Source organism: Andrographis paniculata, unplaced genomic scaffold (genome assembly GCF_009805555.1).
Source record: "Andrographis paniculata isolate CXL003 unplaced genomic scaffold, ASM980555v1 Contig86END, whole genome shotgun sequence".
Lineage (NCBI taxonomy): Eukaryota > Viridiplantae > Streptophyta > Magnoliopsida > Lamiales > Acanthaceae > Andrographis > Andrographis paniculata.
Window position 1 is genome coordinate 3,705,528 of NW_026137624.1, and position 23,248 is coordinate 3,728,775.

A 23,248-nucleotide genomic window follows, 5' to 3' on the forward strand; every position below is an offset into this window, starting at 1 on the left:
CACATTCTTAAGAGTATTTAATTCATTTAATTCAAAGACATAATTATCATTCTCATTTGTGGCTGGCTTAACGCTCCACCTATGCTCGGTGTGATTTCGCCTTGAGCTATGTTGATATTAGCTTGAGTGGTGGCAATGATAGGTTTTTCCAGAATTATTGGAATGTTGCGATCCTTGCTCATTTCCATTATTATAAAATCTGCAGGAAAAATAAATTTATTCACTAATCCCTTTTGGGAGTCTTTAATTTATCTAAAACTTGTATTATACTACGGCATGACTCAAGCTCATACAACCCTAACTTAATGAAAAAAGAAAAAGGCATAAGATTGATACTAGCTCCTAAATCGCATAATTCCTTAATCGGCTCAGATTGCCTATAGTACAAACATAAAACTCTCAGGATCGCTCAACTGCTTTGGGAGGTCCTTTGTGAACATCGTGCTGCACACTTTATAGCTGAACAACCACAACTACTTCAGAAATAGTAGCTAGTATCAACGGAAATTAGAAGAGACCTATCTGCCTCTTCAAATAACAACGGAAATCACAGAAGACGCGGATCCGGTGGAAGTAACCATCGGTAAGGTTCGATTATGTATTTTGTTTTTACTTCAGAAAAGAGAAAATAACTGAATCGAAATCGATGGTAAGAAAAATTGGTTCCGGTTCAAACCCGAACAACTCTAAATTGGGATTTCTCTTAGATTGCGGCCAAATCCTTATTGTATCTTTTGTTTGCGGGAAATTGGGCAGCGGTTGAGTTTTTAGTTTCTTTGATTCTAGACTGGAATTTTGCGATAATTGTTTCTTTAAGGTCTTTGTTATCCTAAGAATTAATTTTAGATCCATATATCTGTTTTTGGTATTTACTCAAGATTGTTGTAGCATTTTATTTGAATAATAAAATGCCATATTAGTTATGCAAAATGGGTAACACTAAGCGCAGAAAATAAATTTAGGAATGCAATATAAAATTAAAATACAATATTTAGTAACCACCTAAATTTCTTGAACTCTTATCTAAACTGTAGAAATGTTAGCTAAAACGATCTGATGAAGAATCTTCAGGTGGATTTGTCGGCTTTTTACTCGTTCGTCGTCCTTTTACTTATAATTTTCTCCTTCTCTTGCTTAAAATAAGCATAACTAATAGAATCAGTGATGGTATTCAAATCGACATACATAATTTTGTCTTCTCTTTTAGCTTGTGCGAGTTTCACCTTTTGTTCAAGAATTAAATATTTTGCTTTTTCAATATAATTGTTCTTGATTATTTCTCGAAGTTTTGCATTATGCTCATCTAACTCAGCAAGGTTAGCAGCCCGCAAATCTTTGTTTTCTCTTTTCAACTTCAATATTTCCACGCATGCTAACCATTCGTTAGAAGAGTCATCGGTGTTATCGTTTAAATACGATCCACTAGCATCTTTGTCACTATATGCAATAGTTTTTTCGGACATGATATTTATATTTATATAGTGCGAAACTGAAAGCAGGAAGAAGGAAATGCAATGAGGTGTTGCAAATTACAATTAACACTATTTATAGGAGAAATTGACAATAATTTTATGTTGAAAATTAATGAAATAGTTGGTTGTTAGTAGTTGACGAATGGATTAAATGCGTCGATATATAAATGAGGTGGTTGGTGGTTAGTAATTAATTTTATATTAATTTTAAGTAGTTGATGGTTAATAGATAATAATTGGATTAAATGCAAAATAAATAAAATGGTGAGTGGTTAGTAATTTATTGTAAGATTAATTATACAATAAAAAGTAGTCTATACTTAGTAACTAAGAATTGAATTAAATGTAAAATAAATTAGTTAATTTGATGAAAAAGTTTGAGAAAAATCCATATTTAGATTCAATTCAGTCCACATTATAAAAAAGTTGGTATGCACTTCCTTCTCTATCTATTTGCTTTAATATTGGTCTCTATTTTATATTTCTATGAATTTGCATAGTATAAATTTTATATACCTGTAAAATATATTAAAGTACTCCCGATGTTACTTTATATACTTTCAACACATCTCCATTGAAATACCTCTATTTACTTTATATATACCTTTGTTTGTGTATTTTAAAATAATAAAATAAAATAAAAACAATAATTACAGTCTGTGTTTTTACTGAGATACAATCATCCAAACCCAACGATCCATCCTTATTGGGGCTTACGTAGTGACTACGATGACGTGAAATCCTTTGATGGTGGTCGTCGGTTCGTGGAGTTGAAGAAGACGGCGAAGAAAAAGAAGAAAAAGAAAATAGATAGGGATTTCTGGGTGCCGCGGCTGGTGAAATCGGCGAGAAAGAGGGAGGCGGCTGCGGATTGGTCTGTAGAAACGAGAGGAAGAAGCAGGTGGTGGTTCTGGAAATTGGGGGAAAATTGAATTTAGAAAATTAGGTATAAAACCATAAAATTACTCTTTTACCCCTAAAAGTTATTTAACTTGTAATTTGCCTTCTTTTGAGCATAAAAACAAACATTGGCATGCATAAATTAATGCCAAATTCTGAAATTTAGCATGCCCATGCCTAAATCAAAGCTAAATTCTGGAATTTCTTTTAATCCCACCAAAAATTGTTTCGGGCATGCTCAAATTAATGCTATATTCTAAAATCAAGCAAAATAAAATTATTAGACACCAAAATAAACGCAAAATAATAATAATAATAATAATAATAATAATAATAATAATAATAATTAACAGAGCATGAAAAAGATTTAGGTTATCTCCCAATAGCACTTTTCTTTAACAATTTTGGCTAGACATTATTTTCTTGCTAGTCATTTGGCGGTACAACCACCAATGGTTTTTTTCATCTCCAATTGGGCTTTTTTCTCACTATATTTGAGCCTATGGTTGCATACAGAGAATAATTCCAAAAGACTCTTGCCATCCTGCATCGAAGGCTCAATAACACTAATGGCACATATTGAGTTAGAATCAACATGGATATTATTAAATATGTTAAAATGAATTATATTATCATCAAATTCCATGCTTAATATGCCTTGTTTCACATATATTTTAACACCAGTTGTATACATAAAATGCCTCCCTAAGACCAAGAGGTGAAGGATTAGGTGAATTCTCATATTTCACATCCAACACAAAGAAGTCAACTGGAAAAACTAATTAATTGACTTGAACTAGGACATCTTTTATAAGTCATTCAAGGTACGTAATAGTCCTATTATCCAATTGAATCACTATTCCTCTTTTCTTTAAATGAGCTAAATTCAAGGAGTTAAGGATTGATTTAGGCGTAACATCCGTCGATGCTCCTATATCTAGCATGACTTTTCTTATTTCCACATCTCCTATCTTGCAAAAAATTTTAAACATACCTAGGTCATTGCACTTTGGTGGATTTTTTTTTTTGTAAGACCGTATAAACGTTTTCATTGGCAATGATGCATTTGCCTCCCTTCATTCTCCTCTTGTTAGTGCACAGGTCCTTAAAATTTTTTGCATACCTAGGGATTTGGCGAACCGCATCCAACAATGGTATGTTAAGCTCCACCTTTATGAAAATCTCAAGAATCTCCTTGTTGTTATTTGCTTTCCTTGGCTTCACCAACCTGGAAGTAAATGGTGTTTCATAAGACTTTGTATTGAAAGAGAGTTCAGATTGTACCTTATCAACTTCTAGATCCTCTTTTTCAATTTCTTTCTCAATGGTTTCTTCATCCTTGTCCTTTGGAACCACTGAGGTTGTGAGCTCTCCATTACTTTACCGGTTCGAAGATTTATCACACTCACATTATTTGGATTCTTTTCGTCTTGTGATGGTCATTTTCTTTATTCTCGCTCATTCAGCTAAATCACATGATGCAAGAATGTTGGCTGACCTTCTTGAAAAAAAAATTTGAAAAAATAACAAGGAGCATGTTGCGCAAATTGTGACGGATAATAGAGCAAATTATAAAGGGGCGGGAAGACTATTAGCTCATTCATGGTCTTTTTTGGACAACTTATGCAGCTCATTGTATCGATCTCATGCTAGAAGACATTGGGAAAATTAATGAATTTAAACCGTATATTTAAAAGGCTAGGGATGTCACAATTTTTATTTATCGACATAGGAGACTTCTCAATGCAACGAGGAAAAAGACCGGTGGCAGAGATCTGGTGAGGCTGTAGACTACCCGATTTGCTACCGCATTTTTTAGTTTTCTGAGGATGTTGTAAATGTAATATGGGTGTTCCCTTATGTTAGATGGTTGTACAGACAAAAGAGGGTGACACTTGAAAAATATTCTTGTCAGAGGGGACATTTTTCTTGGAGTCTATTGATGCATATGCTGAGTCACATTATACAAGAATGTTTGCTGACCTTTTTGAAAAAAAAGTTGAAAAGATTAGCAATGAGCATGTTGTGCAAATTGTGACAGATAATTGAGTAAATTATAAAGCGGCAGGAAGAGTATTAGCACAACTCATTCCTGATCTTTTTTGGACATTATGTGTAGCTCATTATATCGATCTCATACTAGAAGACATTGGGAAAATGAATGAATTTAAACCGTATATTCAAAAGGCTAGGAATGTCACCACTTTTTTTTATCGACATGGGAGACTTTTCAATGCAACGAAGAAAAAGACCTGTGGCAGAGATTTGGTGAGGCCGGAGACTACCCGATTTGCTACTGCATTTCTTAGTTTGCTGAGGATGCCGTAAATGTAGTATGGGGATTCCCTTATGTCAGATGGGTGAATAAAAAAAATAGGGCGACACTTGAATAATCTTCTTGTCTAGATGAGATTTTTTTTCTTGGAGTCGATTGATGCATCTATTGAGTCACATGATGCAAGAATTTTGGCTGACCTTTTTGAAAAAAGAGCATGTTCAAATTGTGAGGGATAAAAGAGCAAATTATAAAGCGGTGGGAAGACTATTAGCACAGCTCATTCTTGGTCTTTTTTTGGACACCTTTTGCAGTTCATTGTATCGATCTCATGCTAGAAGAGATTGGAAAAATGAATGAATTTAAATCCTACATTCACAAGGCTAGGGATGTCACCACTTTTATTTATCGACATGGAAGACTTCTTAATACAATGAGGGAAAAGATCGGTGGCAGAGATCTGGTGAGGCCGGAGACTACCCGATTTGATACCGCATTTCTTAGTTTGCTGAGGATGCCGTAAATGTAAGATGGGTGTTCCCTGGTGTCAGATTAGTGGACAGACAAAAGATGACGACACTTGATAAATTTTCTTGTCCAGAGGGGACTTTGTTCATAGAGTCTATTGATGCATCTGATGAGTCACATTATGAAAGAATGTTGGCTGAAGTTTTTGAAAAAAAGTTGAAAAAATTAGCAGGAAGTATGTTGTGCAAATTGTGACGGATAATGGAGCAAATTATAAAGCGGCGGGAAGACTATTAGCACAACCCTGGTCTTTTTTGGACAGCTTGTGCAACTTATTGTTTCGATCTCATGCTAGAAGATATTGGGAAAATGAATGATCTTAAACCATACATTCAAAAGGCTAGGATGTCATCACTTTTATTTATCGACATTGGACTTTTCAATGCAATATAAGGGAAAAGACTGGTGGCAGAGACCTGGTGAGGCTAGAGACTACCTGATTTGGTACGCATTTCTTAGTTTGCTGAGTTTAGACAAATATGGGAATGAACTGAGACAGTTATTTGTGAGTGATGATTGAAGCGATAATTAAAACTGTAAAAAATGTCAAAAGGCAAAAAATTGATAGAAACCATTCTTTAATCGAAATTTATAGATTAGGTAGAAGATTGTTTACGGACAACATTTCATCTTTTGATTGTTTTGAGGATAGTTGATGGTGATGAAAAGCCAGCCATGTATAAGCTTTCTTCGACTATGAATCATATGAAGAAGAAAATAAATGAATGTTTTTACGAGCAACAACAAACAAGGTTGTTGAACAAGATGATGGAAATAATTGAGGATCGATGAAGCGATCAAATGGAGGTGAAGTTATATGGGGCTGCACTATGTTCTTATATCCTTAAAAAATATTTTGAATTGAAGAGGATTGATCCTGTATTTGTTGTTTAATGATGTTTTAGAAAAGATGGTTAAAAGATTAAGAGTTGATGGATTAGATTAGTGCGGTCAATTGGCGATCAAACACCAAATGCAAAAGAGTCATCGTTAGTTGTTTTAACATATATATATTTATATTCTATGAAACTTAATTTCAATGGCAAATTGTTTTTTAGTTCCGTAACTAACTCTCTTTATAATTTTAGGACTTTAAGTGGACTCTATCTGAAAATAGTGGTCAAACAAATGATTACGATCAAAGTAATTCGAAAGGGGCTCTCTCAACGCTGTAGGCATTTGTTTATCTTGTGGTGCCTTGTTTTTGTGATGCGGGGGTTGTTTTCTGTCGAGTCGTGGGTTCTAGGGAAGGTTGTGTGTTCGTCACATTTTGGGTATATTTTGTGTTGATTTCTCTTGAACAAATGATTTTGGAGGTTCACCCTAAATCCAAACCTTAGTTCAAACTTTTTAGCTTTATGTTTTTTTTCATTACATTATTTTTATACCAAAAATAAAATTATTTTTACATCACTTTTAATTATCTATTACAATTAAACTATTACTTCCTCCGTCTCAAACACCGTGCAACATTTGTATTTGGTACGAGAATTTAGGTAGGGAGTATCAAGTATGATAATTTAAGATAATTTGAATATTAAGTGATGTGATTGGAGAGAGAAATGATTATTTAAGGGTGTGTTTGTTTGAGGGTTTGGATTTTGAGTTGGGATTTGAATAGTAAAAATTTTGAATTTGAATAGTTGTATGATGTGATATAAATAGGTGTTGATGTGATGTTTGAATGTAAAATTGATTTTTAGTATAATATAAAAAATGAAAATAGGTGTTTGATTTGATGTTTTTTGGGGGAAAAAAATAGGATGAATAGTGGAAATCCAAACAAATCCCTCAAACAAACACACCTTAAGTTTTTTATTTGAGTGATGTGATGAGATAAAGTGAAGTATATATTAATATATGTATATAAATATTATTAATTATTTCTAAATTTGAAAATATTGCAGTGAATTTGAGACAAACAAAAAAGAAAATATTGCAGGATATTTGAAACGAAGGGAGGCAAAAGTAAATGTTACCTTTCAAAATGGAGGGGGGAGGGGGGAGCAAAAAATATTTTACCCTTAATTTTTAATTTTTAATAATATTTTTTTAATAGTATGTAAAGTGTAAGAATATTTTAATTTAAGTAAAAAAGTATTAAAAAAATAATAGACATATTAAAATGTGGACTAGAGCAATATTATTTTTTAGTTCTTGTGAAAGTAAACTTACATAATTTTTTTCTTATTTTTTCGAATAAAGAAAATATACAACATTTTGAATATGGTGGAAGTATCATAATTTTAATAACGAACATAATAGTCTTTTACAAAATTACGAACTTTTGTTTTCTACTAAACCACTAGCTAGCTTCCGCTGCGGCCACCGCCTGCCCATTTTCACTTCACCTTTGAAATTGGAAGAGACCTATCTGCCTCTTCAAATAACAACTGAAATCGAAGAAGGCGTCGGATCCGGTGGAAGTAACCGTCGGTAAGGTTCGATTCTGTATTTTGTTTTTACTTCAGAAAAGAGAAAATAACTGCATCGAAATCGATGGTAAGAAAAATTGGTTCCGATTCAAACCCGAACAGCCCTAAATTAGATTGCGGCCAAATCCTTATTGTATCTTTTGTTTGCGGGAAATTGGGCGTTTGTTGAGTTTTTAGTTTCTTTGATTCTGGAATTTTGCGACAATGGTTTCTTTAAGGTCTTTGTTATCCTGGGAATTAATTTTAGATCCATCTATTTGCTTTTGGTGTTTTTATCCCTATCCGCAAACAATACCGAATCCCGATTTGCTCAAGATTGTTGTTGCATTTTATTTGTAACAAATAATAAAATGCCATATTAGTTATGTAAAATGGATAACATTAAGCGCAGAAAATAAATTTAGGAATATAATATAAAATTAAACATACAATATTTAGTAACCACCTAAATTTCTTGAACTCTCATCTAAACTGTAGGAATGTTGGCTAAAAAGATGTGATGAAGAATCTTCAGGTGGATTTGTCATCCTTTTACTCGTTCGTCGTCCTTTTACTCATAATTTTCTCCTTCTCTTGCTTAAAATAAGCATAACTAATAGAATCAGTGATGGTATTCAAATCGACGGACATAATTTTGTCTTCTCTTTTAGCTTGTGCGAGTTTCACCTTTTGTTGTTCAAGAATTAAATATTTTGCTCTTTCAAAATAATTGTTCTTGATTATTTCTCGAAGTTCTGCATTATGCTTATCTAACTCAGCAAGGTTAGCAGCCCGCAAATCAGCGTTTTCTCTTTTCAACTTCAATATTTCCACGCATGCTAACCATTCGTTAGAAGAGTCATCGGTGTTATCGTTTAAATACGATCCACTAGCATCTTTGTCACTATATGCAATAGTTTTTTCGGACATGATAGTTATATTTATATAGTGTGAAACTGAAAGCAGGAAGAAGGAAATGCAATGAGGTGTTGCAAATTACAATTAACACTATTTATAGGAGAAATTGACAAGAATTTTATGTTGAAAATTAATGAAATAGTTGGTTGTTAGTAGTTGACGAATGGATTAAATGCGTCGATATATAAATGAGGTGGTTTTGGTGGTTATTAATTAATTTTAAGTAGTTGATGGTTAATAGATAATAATTGGATTAAATGCAAAAGAAATAAAATGGTTAGTGGTTAGTAATTTATTGTAAAATTAATTATACAATAAAAAGTAGTCAATACTTAGTAATTAAGAATTGAATTAAATGTAAAATAAATTAGTTAATTTGATGGAAAAGTTCGAGAAAAATCCATGTTTAGTTCAATTCAGTTCACATTATAAAAATATTGGTATGCATTTCATTCTCTATCTATTTGCTTTAATATTGGTCTCTATTTTATATTTCTGTCAATTTGCATAGTATAAATTTTATATACCTCTAAAGTATATTAAAATACTCTCAATGTTACTTTATATACTTATAACACAACTCACTCTATCTATGTTATGCCCCGTTCTACTTAAGTTGTTCCATTGAAATACCCTTATTTACTTTATATATACTTTTGTGTATTTTAAAATAATAAAATGAAATAAAAACAACAATTACAGTCGTGTTTTACTGAGATACAATCACGTAAACCCAACGATCCATCCTTATTGGGGCTTACATAGTGACTACGATGACGTGAAATCCTGGGATGGTGGTCGTCGGTTGGTTGAGTTAAAGAAGACTACGAAGAAAAAGAAAATAGAGGGGGATTTCTGGGCGCCAATTGTTCCGAGCATGCTCAAATCAATGCCACCTTCTGAAATCAAGCAAAATAAAATTATTAAGACACCAAAATAAACACAAAATAATAATAATAATAATAATAATAATAATAATAATAATAATAATAATTAACATTTTTGGCTAGACATTATTTTCTTGCTAGTCATTTGGCGGTACAACCACCAATGGTCTTTTCCATCTCCAATTGGGCTTTTTCCCACTGTATGTGAGCCTATGGTTGCTACACAATAACTCTTGCCATCATGCATCGAAGGCTCAATAACACTAATGGCACACGCACTGAGTTAGGGATGTCACTACTTTTATTTATCGACATGAGAGACTTCTCAATGCAACGAGAGAAAAGATTGGTGGCAAAGATCTGAAGACGCCGGTGACTACCCGATTTGCTACTGCATTTCTTAGTTTGTTGAGGATGCTGTAAATGTAATATGGGTGTTCTATGTCAGATGGGTGGTCAGACAAAAGAAGACGACACTCGAAAATCTTCTTGTCCAGAGGGGACTTTTTTCTTGGAGACTATTATGCATCTGCTGAGTTGCATAATGCAAGAATGTTGGCTGAGCTTCTTGAAAAAAAAGTTGAAAATATTAGCAGGGAGCATATTGTACAATGTGTGACGAATAATTGAGCAAATTATAAAGCGGCGGGAAGAGTATTAGCACAACTCATTCTTGTTCTCTTTTGGACACCTTGTATAGCTCATTGTATCGATCTCATGCTAAAAGGCATTGGAAAAATGAATGAATTTAAACCGTATATTTAAAAGGCTAGGGAGGTCACAACTTTTATTTATCGACATGGGAGACTTCTCAATGCAACAAGGGAAAAGACTAGTGGAAGAGATCTGAAGACACCTGTGACTACCCGATTTGCTACCTCATTTTTTAGTTTGTTATGGACGCCATAAATGTAATATGAGCGTTCTCTTATGTCAGATGGGTGGACAGACAAAACAGGGCGACACTAAAAAAATCTTCTTGTATAGAGGGGACTTTTTTCTTGAACTCTATTGATGCATCTGCTGAGTCACATGATGCAAGAATGTTGACTGACCTTCCTTAAAAAGCAAGGAGCATGCTGTACATATTGTGACGGATAGTAGAGCAAATTATAAAGCGGCGAGAAGACTATTAGCAGAGCTTATTCGTGGTCTTTTTTGGACACCTTGTGCAGCTCATTGTATTGATCTCGTGCTAGAAACATTGGGAAAATGAATGAATTTAAATCCTACATTCAAAAGGCTAGGGATGTCACCACTTTTATTTATTGGACTTGGGAGACTTCTCAATGCAACGAGGGTACAGACCGGTGGCAGAGAACTGGTGAGGCCGGAGACTATCCGATTTCTACCGCATTTCTTATTTTGCTGAGGATCCCGTATATGTAATATGGGTATTCCCTTGTGTCAGATGAGTGAACAGACAAAAGAGGGCCACACTTGAAAAATCTTCTCGTCCAGAGGGGACTTTTTTGTCGCATGATGCATGAATGTTGGTTGAGCTTTTTGAAAAAAAAAAGTAGAAAAAATTTGCAAGGAGCAAACTGTGCAAATTGTGACGGATAGTGGAGCAAATTATAAAGCGGCGGAGAGACTATTAGCACAACTTATTCCCGGTTTTTCTTGGACACCTTGTGCAGCTCATTGTATCGATCTCATGCTAGAAGACATTTGGAGAATGAATGAATTTTAACTATATATTAAAAAGGCGAGGGATGTGACAACTTTTATTCATCGACATGGGAGACTTCTCAATGCAACGAGGGAAAAGACCGGTGGCAGAGAATTGGTGAGGACGAAGACTACCTGACTTGCTACTGCATTTCTTAGTGTGCTGAGGATGCTGTAAATGTAATATGGTTGTTCCCTTGTGTTAGATGGGTGGACAGACAAAATAGGGCGACACTTGAAAAATCTTCTTGTCCAGAGTGGACTTTTTTCTTGAAGTCTATTGATGCATCTGCTGAGTCACATGATGCAAGAATGTTGACTGACCTTGAAAAAAAAGTTTAAAAGCAAGGAGCATGTTGTACATATTGTAACGGATAGTAGAGCAAATTATAAAGCGGAGAGAAGACTATTAGTAGAGCTTATTCGTGCTCTTTTTTGGATATCTTGTGCAGCTCATTGTATTGATCTCATACTAGAAGACATTGGGAAAATGAATGAATTTAAATCCTACATTCAAAAGGCTAGGGATGTCACGACTTTTATTTATCTACGGGAAACGTCTCAAGACAACGAGGGAAAAGACTCGTGGCAGAGATCCGAAGACGCCGGTGACTACCCGATTTGCTACCGCATTTCTTAGTTTCTTGAACATGTAATATGGGTGTTCCTTTATCTCAGATGGGTGGACAGACAAAATTAGGCGACATTCGAAAAATCTTCTTGTCCGGGGAGACTTTTTTCTTGGAGTCTATTGACGCATCTGCGGAGTCGCATGATGCAAGAATGTTGGCTGAGCTTCTTGAGAAAAAAAGGTTGAAAAAATTTGCAAGGAGCAAGCTGTGCAAACTGTGACGGATAATTGAGCAAATTATAAAGCGGCGGGAAGACTATTAGCACAGCTTATTCCTGGTCTTTTTTGGACACCTTGTGCAGCTCATTGTATCGATCTAATGCTAGAAGATATTGGGAAAATGATTAACATTAAATCCTACATTCAAAAGGCTAAGGATGTCACCACTATTATTTATCAACTTGGGAGACTTCTCAATGCAACGAAGGAGCAGACCGGTGGCAGAGAATTGGTGAGGCCGGAGACTACCCGATTTGCTACCGGATTTCTTATTTTGTTGAGGATCCCGTAAATGTAATATGGGTGTTCCCTTGTGTCAGATGGGTGGACAGACAAAAGAGGACGACACTTGAAAAATCTTCTTGTCCAGAGGGAACTTTTTTAATGTTGACTGACCTTCTTGAAAAAAAGTTTTAAAAGCAAGGATCATGCTCTACATATTGTGACGGATAGTAGAGCAAATTATAAAGGGGCGAGAAGACTATTAGCAGAGCTTATTCGTGGTCTTTTTTGGACACCTTGTGCAGCTCATTGTATTGATCTCGTGCTAGAAACATTGGGAAAATGAATGAATTTAAATCCTACATTCAAAAGGCTAGGGATGTCACCACTTTTATTTATTGGACTTGGGAGACTTCTCAATGCAACGAGGGAACAGATCAATGGCAGAGAATGGGTGAGGCCGGAGACTACCCGATTTGCAACCGCATTTCTTATTTTGCTGAGGATCCCGTAAATGTAATATAGGTGTTCCCTTGTGTCAGATGGGTGGACAGACAAAAGAGGGGGACATTTGAAAAATCTTCTTGTCTAGAAGTGACTTTTTTCTTGAAGTCTATTGATGCATCTGCTGAGTCATATGATGCAAGAATGTTGACTGACCTTCTTAAAAAAAAGGTTTAAAAACAAGGAGCATGTTGTACATATTGTGACGGATAGTAGAGCAAATTATAAAGCGGCGAGAAGACTATTAGCAGAGATTATTTGTGGCCTTTTATGGACACTTGGTGTATCTCATTATATTGATCTCGTGCTAGAAGATATTGGGAAAATTAATGAATTTAAATCTTACATTCAAAAGGCTAGGGATGTCACCACTTTTATTTAATGATACGGGAAACTTCTCAATGCAACGAGGGAACAGACCGGTGGCAGAGATCTGAAGACGCCGTTGACTACCCGATTTGCTACCGCATTTCTTATTTTGCTGAGGATCCCGAAAATGTAATATGGGTGTTCCGTTGTGTCAGATGGGTGACAGACAAAAGATGGCGACACTTGAAAAATCTTCTTGTCCAGAGGGGAATTTTTTCTTGAAGTCTATTGATGCATCTGCTGAGTCGCATGATGCATGAATGTTGGCTGAGCTTCTTGAAAAAAAAAGTTAAAAAAATTTGCAAGGAGCAAGCTGTGCAAATTGTGACGGATAATGGAGCAAATTATAAAGCGGCGGAAGACTATTAGCACAGCTTATTCCCTGTTTTTCTTGGACACCTTGTGCAGCTCATTGTATTGATCTCATCTAGAAGACGTTGGGAGAATGAATGAATTTTAACTATATATTAACAAGGCTAGGGATGTGACAACTTTTATTTATCGACATGGGAAACTTCTCAATGCAACGAGGGAAAAGATTGGTGGGAGAGAATTGGTGAGGCCGGAGACTACTTGATTTGCTACCACATTTCTTAGTATATTGAGGATTTTGTAAATGTAATATGGGTGTTCCCCTTGTGTCAGATGGGGGACGTTCAAAAGTGGGCAACACTTGATAAATTTTCTTATCCAAAGGGGATTTTTTTCTTGGAGTCTATTAATGCATCTGCTGAGTCACATGATGCAAGAATGTTGGCTGACCTTCTTGAAAAAGATGTTGAAAAATTTGCAAAGAGCACTCTGTGCAAATTCTGACTGATAATGAAGAAAATTATAACGCCGCGGGAAGACTATTATCGCAACTCATTCCTTTTCTTTTTTGAACACCTTGTGCAGCTAATTGTATCGATCTCATGTTAGAAGACATTGAGAAAATGAATTAATTTAAATCCTACATTCAAAAGGCTAGGGACGCCACCACCTTTTTTTATCAACATGGAAGACTTCTCAATCCAACGAAGGAAAAGACCGGTGGCAGAGAATTGGTGAGGCCGGAGACTATCTGTTTGATATAGCATTTCTTAGTTTGCTGAAAATGCCGTAAATGTAAGATGGGTGTTCCCTTGTGTCAGATGGGTCGACAGACAAAAGAGGGCAACACTTGATATATTTTATTGTCCAGATGGGACTTTTTTTTTAAAGTCCATTGATGCATCTGCTGAGTCACATGATGCAAGAATGTTGACTTAACTTCTTAAAAAAAGTTGAAAAAATTAGCAAGGAGCATGCTGTGCAAATTTTGAGGGATAATGGAGCAAATTATAAAGCCGCGGGCGAAGACTATTAGCACAGCTCATTCTATTCTTTTATGGACTCCTTGTGCAACTCATTGTATGGATCTCATGCTCGAAGACATTGATAAAATGAATGAATTTAAATCCTACATTCAAAAGGCTAGGGATGTCACCACTTTTATTTATCGATACGGGAGACTTCTCAAGGCAGCGAGGGAAAAGACTGGTGGCAGAGATCTGAAGACGCCGTTGACTACCCGATTTGCTACCGTATTTCTTAATTTGTTGAGGATGCCGTAAATGTAATATGGGTATTCCTTTATGTTGGATTGGTGGACAAACAAAATCGGGCGACACTCGCAAAATCTTCTTGTCCAGAGGGGACTTTTTTCTTGGAGTCTATTGATGCATCTGCGAAGTCGCATGATGCATGAATGTTGGCTGAGCTTCTTGAAAAAAAAGTTGAAAAAATTTGCGAGGAGCAAGCTGTGCAAATTGTGACGGATAATGGAGCAAATTATAAAGCGACGGGAAGACTATTAGCACAGCTCATTCCCGGTTTTTTTTTTGGACACCATGTGCAGCTCATTATATCGATCTCTTGCCATAAGACATTAGGAGAATGAATGAATTTTAACCAATATATTAAAAAGGCTAAGGATGTGACAACTTCTATTTATCGACATGGGAGACTTCTCAATGCAATGAGGGAAAAGACCGGTGGCAGAGAATTGGTGAGGCCGGAGACTACCTGATTTTGTACGGCATTTCTTAGTGTGCTGAGGATGCCGTAAATGTAATATGGGTGTTCCCTTGTGTTAGATGGGTGGACAGACAAAAAAGGCAACACTTGATAAATTTTCTTATCCAAAAGGGACTTTTTTCTTGGAGTCTATTGATGCATTTACTAAGTCACATGATGCAAGAATGTTGGCTGACCTTCTTGAAAAAGATGTTGAAAAAATTAGCAAGGAGCATTACGTGCAAATTGTGACGGATAATGGAGCAAATTATAAAGCCGCGGGAAGACTATTAGCACAGCTCATTCATTTTCTTTTTTGAACACCTTTTTGCAGCTAATTGTATCGATCTCATTTTAGAAGACGACGGGAAAATGAATTAATTTAAATCCTGCATTCAAAAGGCTAGGGATGCCACCACTTTATCGACCTGGAAGACTTCTCAATCCAACGAGGGAAATGAGCGGTGGCAGAGAATTGGTGAGGCCGGAGACTACCCGATATGCTACCGTGTTTCTTAGTTTGCTGAGGATGCCGTAAATGTAATATAGATGTTCCCTTATGTCAAATGAGTGGACATACAAAGAGGCCGGCACTTGAAAAATCTTCTTGTCACCACTTTTATTTATGGACATGGAAGACTTCTTAATACAATGAAGGAAAAGATAAGTGGCAGAAATCTGGTGAGGCCGGAGATTACCCGTTTTGATACTGCATTTCTTAGTTTGCTGAGGATGCCGTAAATGTAAGATGGGTGTTCCCTGGTGTCAGATTGGTGGACAGACAAAAGATGACAACACTTGATAAATTTTCTTGTCTAGATGAGATTTTTTTCTTGGAGTCTATTGATGCATCTGCATATGATTACGATAAAATGTGAGGAAGCTTTGGCTGTCAATTGACAATCAAGCACCAAATGCAAAAGAGTCCTCGTAAGTTATATATGTTACTCTTCTGCCGGTTGTAAATCCAATTAGAGCAATTTGAATTTGTAAGTAAAGTTGTTCGAAATTTACTTATATTAATATTTTAGTAATAATCTTCAAATTTTGATATAAATTTTTATTTCTAGATTCATACAAAGAAAAGAAATAGACTAGAGCACCAAAGGCTAAACGATTTGGTGTATGTTCAATATAATTGAAAGATGCACATTGCTTTCAAAAGCGGCAGGAAGAAGGAAACAATTTTAATCCCTTAATTCTTGAATAATGTCAATGGGATAATGAATAAGTTGATGAATCTCGAGATTTGGTTCATGAAGATGGAGATCTTGAGTGGCATCATGTTGATGAAGCCGTAGGTGCTTCAAGTAATCTCAATAATTCCAACCTTCGTAGTAGAGGTGTTGGTGAATCTTCAGGTCGGCCCATCGTGTATGATCGTTGCCATGGCCCTTCTAAGAGATGTTTGGCAGATGAGGATAAAAAAAATTATGAAGATGATGATATGAACAGTGAAGACTAATGTGAAATTTGAGAAATTGAGTTTTTTTTAGGTATTTTGAAACATTAATTTTTTGACATATTAGTATTTTTATAGTTATGTTTAGTATTTTGATATTTTATTTGAAATTTAGTGATTTGATGTTATAATTTTATATTGTATAATTAAATATTACTCCCCTGTCCCACATAATTTGTCCACTATTTCCGTCCGTCTCACATAATGTGTCATTTTCTTTTTTGGAAATATAATTATATACTTTAATCACATTTCAAAATTTATAATTTATAATTTTTTTATTTTAATTAAACTATTTAATCATCTTAATGTTAATCTATAATTATTTTTATTAAATCATAATTATTTTTACTAATACATTTCTTAATTATCTACTAATTACACAATATCTAAAACTCCGTGCCTAAGTTAAATGAGACAAATTAGCTGGGACGGAGGGAGTAGAAACTTATAATAGGCAGGTTTTCGTATCGCCATATTGTCACCATTTCGGGCATCGTGCCTAAATTCTCGCCGTAATAACCTTGCTTCAAAATCCCTTGCCAATGTAAAACTTTTCGGTCGAATCTATCATGTAGGGTTTTCTTAGTATGACTTATTCGATTGGCCTGGTTTGTGGGCCATTGCGTTTATTCTGGGGGTTTATACAATGTGTATTCAAAAAGTAATGCTTGTGGGTTTTTACGTAATATTAAAAATAAAAAACAAAAAAATAGATTTGAACTTGTAGAGGTCATTGCTCTTCAAAAGCTTTTCTTCGAACTAACATTTTAAGGAATTTAGGCTGTAAGATGATATGTAACCATTATATAGGCCAGCTTATAGGGTTGTTTATTGATGTCCACGGAACGAAGTGCTTTAAGTTGCACAGTGTGGGCTAAGCAAAGAAACTTAGTGGAAAGATTTGGGATAGGAAAATCATGTCACCTTGTAAATTTCATGTTGCCGGTTGATTTCTACTTGATGTTGACAGTGGAAAGCATATTAAATAATTATGCTTCAGAATTAATATATTTGAGCAGTGGGCACTGCACCCCATAAAGATCAGTTATCTATGTCACCTGTCTTGAGAATTTAACATATTATTTTACACATGAATAAACTTGTGTAACATTATCTTACGATTCAGGATTTACCTACAAATACTCTGAAGAAAGCCATGATCTTTTTCAAATGAAAGATTCATAAAGCACTTTGAATGATGGATTGTATGACTAATGTAATTTAGCTCTCCATCTCTCTCTTGTCATCTGGTTAAGAATATTTCTGACGTAGGAAAGGAACAAGCTGGGGCTGCTTCTTCAAGTAGGCTAATGAGTTGTACCAGATCCAGATCAGGTATGTAAATTCTTTAAGCTCTTTAATTGTATCTTACTTTCATTAATTAATATTTTGATGCTCTTTTACATCCAAATAAAATATAAAAAAAAGATAACATTTGGTGAAAGTTGTTTCATCCATTTTTTCTTCACCAAAAATTCAGGAAGATTATTTATGCCAACATTGGAATTTTGGCGCAATGAAAGAGCAATATACAATGTGGTAATGTTTTCTGTTTTTCTTACCTCTTATCATTGAGTGTTAGCGTGCCATTTATTATTAAAGTGTGCACAAGCCCATAACTTGCCAGGCACCATTTTTTTTTTTTTTTTTTCATAAAATTGATCTTAACAATGTCACTATTTGGTAAAACTGTGGTTCTAACTTCTAACTTATTGATTGAAGTCTTAAAATCAGTTTCTGGAATTATGCTTTTTGTGAATTCAGCAATGTAGATCCGTTGATATTAATGGATATTGCTTCTTACCCTGCCTTATCCAACCGAGTGTTCTAAATTCTTTCAGATCTGTATAAAAAATGGCATTGTCTTGAATGCGTAACTTGCACAGATATATTTGCAACCTAATAATTTACATTTCTACTTTCTAGCTTCCATGTGGTTCATATTTTTGGGGATGAATTGATATTTGTTGTTTTTCTCTAACCTATGTTGTATGCTCTATATTATTGTACTATTAGATCATTCACTTCTATCACTAAACTACTTTACTCTTAAAATTTTTTATTTTTGTTTCTGAAAAAGAGGTCGTATGGTTTTAGGCCTTTAGTATGGTATACTTATCATGAGTAGACTATTTTAATTTATTTTATTTTCAATTCACAAAATTTAGGAAATCCTATTATGAAATGATAAAATTATTGTATTGCAGGATAGAACGGTTACTGGGTTTCAGGAAAGCATACGGCTGGAAGAGCTAAGAAAGGGTACAGTGGTTAAAAACCATTCTATTTTTCTTAGTACGAGTGATTACATCAATATTTGGGCTTCTTGTTTTTTCTATGACAATAGTATATCTATAGCCATAATGCCTTTCTCTTAAAGGATCATTTGAATGTGAATATTATAGTTATATAATATGAATCATTTTACAATGAATTTTTGTCGACATAGTTGGTGATGCCACTTGGTTGCCGTGTATTGAAGCCCGCTACACAAGTATTCTGTGAGAAAGAAATATATCTTATAAATGTCTTTCTATGAAAATAAAACGCATGAAGCTTTGTACTAATACAAATAATTTCTAACAATTTTTTACATGAAAAAGGTAAAGGGCTTCATTTGCATCACAAATTTGTTTAGTGACCAGAGTGCCCTAACATATAATGGCTCAAACCTAACTACTACCCCCTGAATGATGCTAAATTGTTGCTGGTTCTGCCATAGAACTTGCTGCTGATATGAATTGTTTATTGTGTTTTACCTACAATATAATTATCTAGAAGAATCTAATAGTGACTTGTTTCCCCAGAAATTCATTTGAATGATGACTGTTAATAAATATTGTGTTTGAAATTTTGCAAATCAATTCTATCTTTTATTTATTTCTTTTGGTTTGTACATGTGCAATTTAGTATCAGAGCACATGATAATGATTATGAAGTTTTGCTTAACTTTTCTGTATAGACTCAAAGAATCTTGTATGCGTTTGTAAGCATAATTACTTGACCGTGAACTGAATTAATCATTTATGAATCAAATATAGAAATGATCTCTTTCTGGATAAGTTTTGGTGATTGCTTTTGTGCCTCTCGTGCAGAGGCTGTTTTTTTTTAGGTGTTTTACTCCTATAATCATGTAATGTCTTTTCCTGTTCGCTTAGAAATGAAATATTTTATTGGAGCTGTTGGTTTCATTGTTTTATAGGAAGTGGATCAGAGCCTCCAAGAAAGAGATAAGTAAATCATGAAGCTCACTTCTTCCATCATAAGGTAAATAAATTGCATGGACGAGTTTATATTGCCAAAAAAAAAAAAAAAGGTTATTAGGAGCAACTTTAATGTATATTTTGGAATTAGTGTGTGAATTATATTTATTTATTCTTTATTATATGTATGTCTATATTTAAAATTGAAATATAGCCTGGACGGTATCTTTAAATGCTTTTGTAGATTCATACATATTATTTTCTTGGATTTGAATTTAGTTTTTGTTTGAATAATAGTTTGAATGTGATGTTCCACGAGAGAAAATATTGTATTTTTATAAGGACACAAGTGTGAGTTTTATACCACCTACATAAATTGTATTCTTTGCAAATGAATTTTAACAAAACCAAGTAGTGTGTAAGTGATAAATTGATTTACCTAATAGACCTTGGGCTTATAGATTGTATTATAGTATCTTAAGTGCATATATCTTCTATGCTCTATAGATATGTATCAATATCACCCATTCATTCACTCACAAAAATCTGCAATAAATCATTTAATTTAATTGTGTTATACACATCATACATACGCGTATAAGTTGTGGATGGCACTACTTTTGCCACGTTTCATTTTCGTAGATGAAATATTGTATAATTTGTAGCCGAATATTGTAGGCTCCTATTTCCTATAAATATGACCTTGTTGCACACTACATATTAATCTCAATCAATTTACTTACTCTTCCATATTCCATTTTCCTTTATTAAATATTATATTAAATATTATACTGCATATTCTTATATATAATATATATAAAACACACCACACACAACTATCTATCTATTATTAGTATATATATAAGCCACACATACATCTATATACATATATATATATCTACTATATACAAAATAGCGGTTCGCGATAGAAGTAATTAATATTTCTATTGGCTAATCATATACTAATATCACAACACGTTATCAGCACGATTATATATTTTATTTTCTGCAATGTAATATTGTATATTTTATCTGTTTTTTATGTCTAATCTTGCCAAACAGGAACTTCTTTCTCTCTTCGTTTCTGGCCAAAATTATATGGCCTGAGTTCGCGATGTTAAAATGCATTTGGCATCAATGGGCTTGGAAAATACCATTGCCCGGGATAAAAATTCCCCGAGCCAAGATCGTGCAAAGACCATGATCTTTTTGTGCCATCATATCGATGAGGCACTAAAATGCAGTACGTGACGTTGGAATCCGCACTTGAATTATGGGAGAGATTGAAAGAAAGATATGATCACTTGAGGCTGACTTTGTTGCCAAAGGCACGAAGTGAATGACAAAGCCTACGATTTCAGGATTTTAAAACAATCCAAAAATATAATTCTGTCATGTTTAAAATAACATCACAGCTACGCCACTAGGGCGAAAATATATGTGAATTTGATATGATGGAGAAAATTTTCTCCACTTTTCATGCCTCTAACATAGTTTTGCAGCAGCAGTATCGCGAAAGAAGCTTTTAGAAATATTCTGAGCTGATCACCTGTTTTTTGCTGGCCGAACAAAACAATGAATTGCTATTGAAAAATCACGAATCTCGGCCGACAGGTGCAAATCCATTTTCAGAGGCAAATGCAATACAACCGAAAAATCCGGTGCGTGGTCGTGGGGAGGTCAGAAATCAATAAATTGATCGCGATCAAAGCAAAATCGCGGACAGGGCCGGACAAACGCATATGGTCATAATAATTATCAAAACAGGCCCCGATATGTGTCAAATCGGCGTTGTAATGATAGAAGGTCTTACAGACCTCAACAAAGGCTCAACGCTAGGAGAAACATAAACAATGACGAGAAATGCACCCGGTGTGAAATCAAAGGCCATTGGGCCCATGTTTCTCGCAGAGCGAGGCTCTTGGCTGAACTGTATCAGGCCTTAAAAAAAAAGGCAAGGAAGAGTTGCTACCGAAACAAACCACGCTGCCTACGATGATACATTTGACGATGTGATGAATAAAAATATCACGCACCTGGATGCCAATGGTCTGCTTGACATAGCTGATTAAATGATAAAATATTGTTGTCTCTCTTTTGTTATTTTACTGTTTTATGCCCTTTTTTTGTATTACCCCCTATAATATAAGTCTGTTTTGATTATGTTAATAATACATGTCTTTTATTATTTTTACCTTATTGCAAAGATATGGATGCCAAATATTTTGGAGCCGATGACAATATCTGTCTTATCGACAGTGTTACGACTCAAAACATTGTGAAAAATAAATGTTATTTCTTCTACCTAAATATGGGAAAGACCATTATTGTAACTATCAGTGGTGCATCGAAAATGATTGAAGGCTCAGGAAAAACTATTGTATTTCTCCTAAATGGACAAAAATGACAATTAAAAATGCACTGTTCTCGAGCAAAGTTCAAAGGAATTTACTGAGCTTCAATAATATTTGGAAAAATGGGTATCACATTGAAACATTGAATGAGACAGAAAATGAGTATCTCCTGATAACTCAGATTGTGAATGACAAAAGAATTGTGAAAGAAAAATTGTCATCATTTTCTTCCGTTACATATTATTCAAAAGTCAGTGTCGTTGAAATATGTCACTTAGTAGGCCAAATGGCTGCTAGCGAATTTAAAACTTGTCACGGTCGACTTGGGCATCCTGGCAATCTAATACAGAGGCGAATTGTTGAAAATTCAAATGGCCATTCATTGAAAAAGAAAAATATTTTGAGTCCGAATGAGTTTGCTTGTGCTGCCTGTTCCCAAGGGAAGTTAATAATCAGGTCATCTCCAACAAAGGTTGGATTTGAATCCCCAGCTTTTCTAATAAGAATTCAAGGTGATATTTGTGGATCAATAGATCCACCGTATGGATCCTTTAAGTACTTTATGGTACTAATTGACGCGTCAACTCGATGATCACACATATATTTGTTATTTATTCGCAATCTGCTTTTTACTAGACTACTTGCACAAATAATTAAATTGCGAGCACAATTTCCAGATCACTCGATAAAGAAAATACGTTTAGATAATGCTGGAGAGTATTCATCACATACATTTGATGATTACTGCATGTCAATTGGGATTACTTTGGAACATCATGTTCTCCACGTACATACGCAAAATGGTCTCGTTGAATCCCTCATCAAAAGTTTGCAATTAATTGTTAGACCATTGTTAATGAGGTCTAAATTTCCTGTATCAGCTTGGGGACATACTATATTGTATGCAGCAGCCCTCGTGAAAATAAGGCCAACAAGTTATCACTGTTATTCCCCTACTCAATTGGTATCTGGAAAAGTACTAAATATATCTCACTTGCGAATTTTTGGATGTGCTATTTATGTGCCAATTGTACCACATCAACGGACAAACTTGAGACCTCAAATAAGGTTGGGTATATATGTCGGGTATGAATCGCCCTCGATTGCGAAATATCTTGAACCAACAACGAGTAATTTATTTATTACAAGGTTTGCAAACTGTCACTTTGATGAATCTCA

The 23,248-nt window shown here is 34.6% G+C and overlaps 1 protein-coding gene across 11 annotated transcripts; it reads left to right on the plus strand.

Annotated features, from left to right (window-relative positions):
• The first annotated feature begins 7,454 nt into the window (after positions 1 to 7,454).
• On the plus strand, positions 7,455 to 21,942 carry LOC127242198 (kinetochore-associated protein KNL-2 homolog). 11 transcript variants are annotated; one of them, XR_007836744.1, is made up of 6 exons: positions 7,455 to 7,611; positions 17,785 to 17,847; positions 17,993 to 18,051; positions 18,720 to 18,774; positions 19,715 to 19,779; positions 20,778 to 21,942. XR_007836744.1 is itself a non-coding variant. In XM_051261643.1 (6 exons), exons 2-6 carry the CDS (start codon positions 8,110 to 8,112, stop codon positions 19,744 to 19,746), a joined length of 252 nt encoding a protein of 83 aa, XP_051117600.1. In that variant the 5' UTR covers positions 7,455 to 7,616; positions 8,088 to 8,109; the 3' UTR covers positions 19,747 to 19,973. The 11 variants fall into 11 exon arrangements, 3 of the variants coding, with proteins under 3 accessions (XP_051117600.1, XP_051117599.1, XP_051117601.1); XR_007836748.1 differs by lacking the exon at positions 20,778 to 21,942 and adding an exon at positions 8,088 to 8,124 and having other exon boundaries at positions 7,455 to 7,616; positions 19,715 to 19,973; XR_007836745.1 differs by lacking the exon at positions 20,778 to 21,942 and adding an exon at positions 8,088 to 8,124 and having other exon boundaries at positions 19,715 to 19,973.
• The last annotated feature ends 1,306 nt before the right edge of the window (positions 21,943 to 23,248 follow it).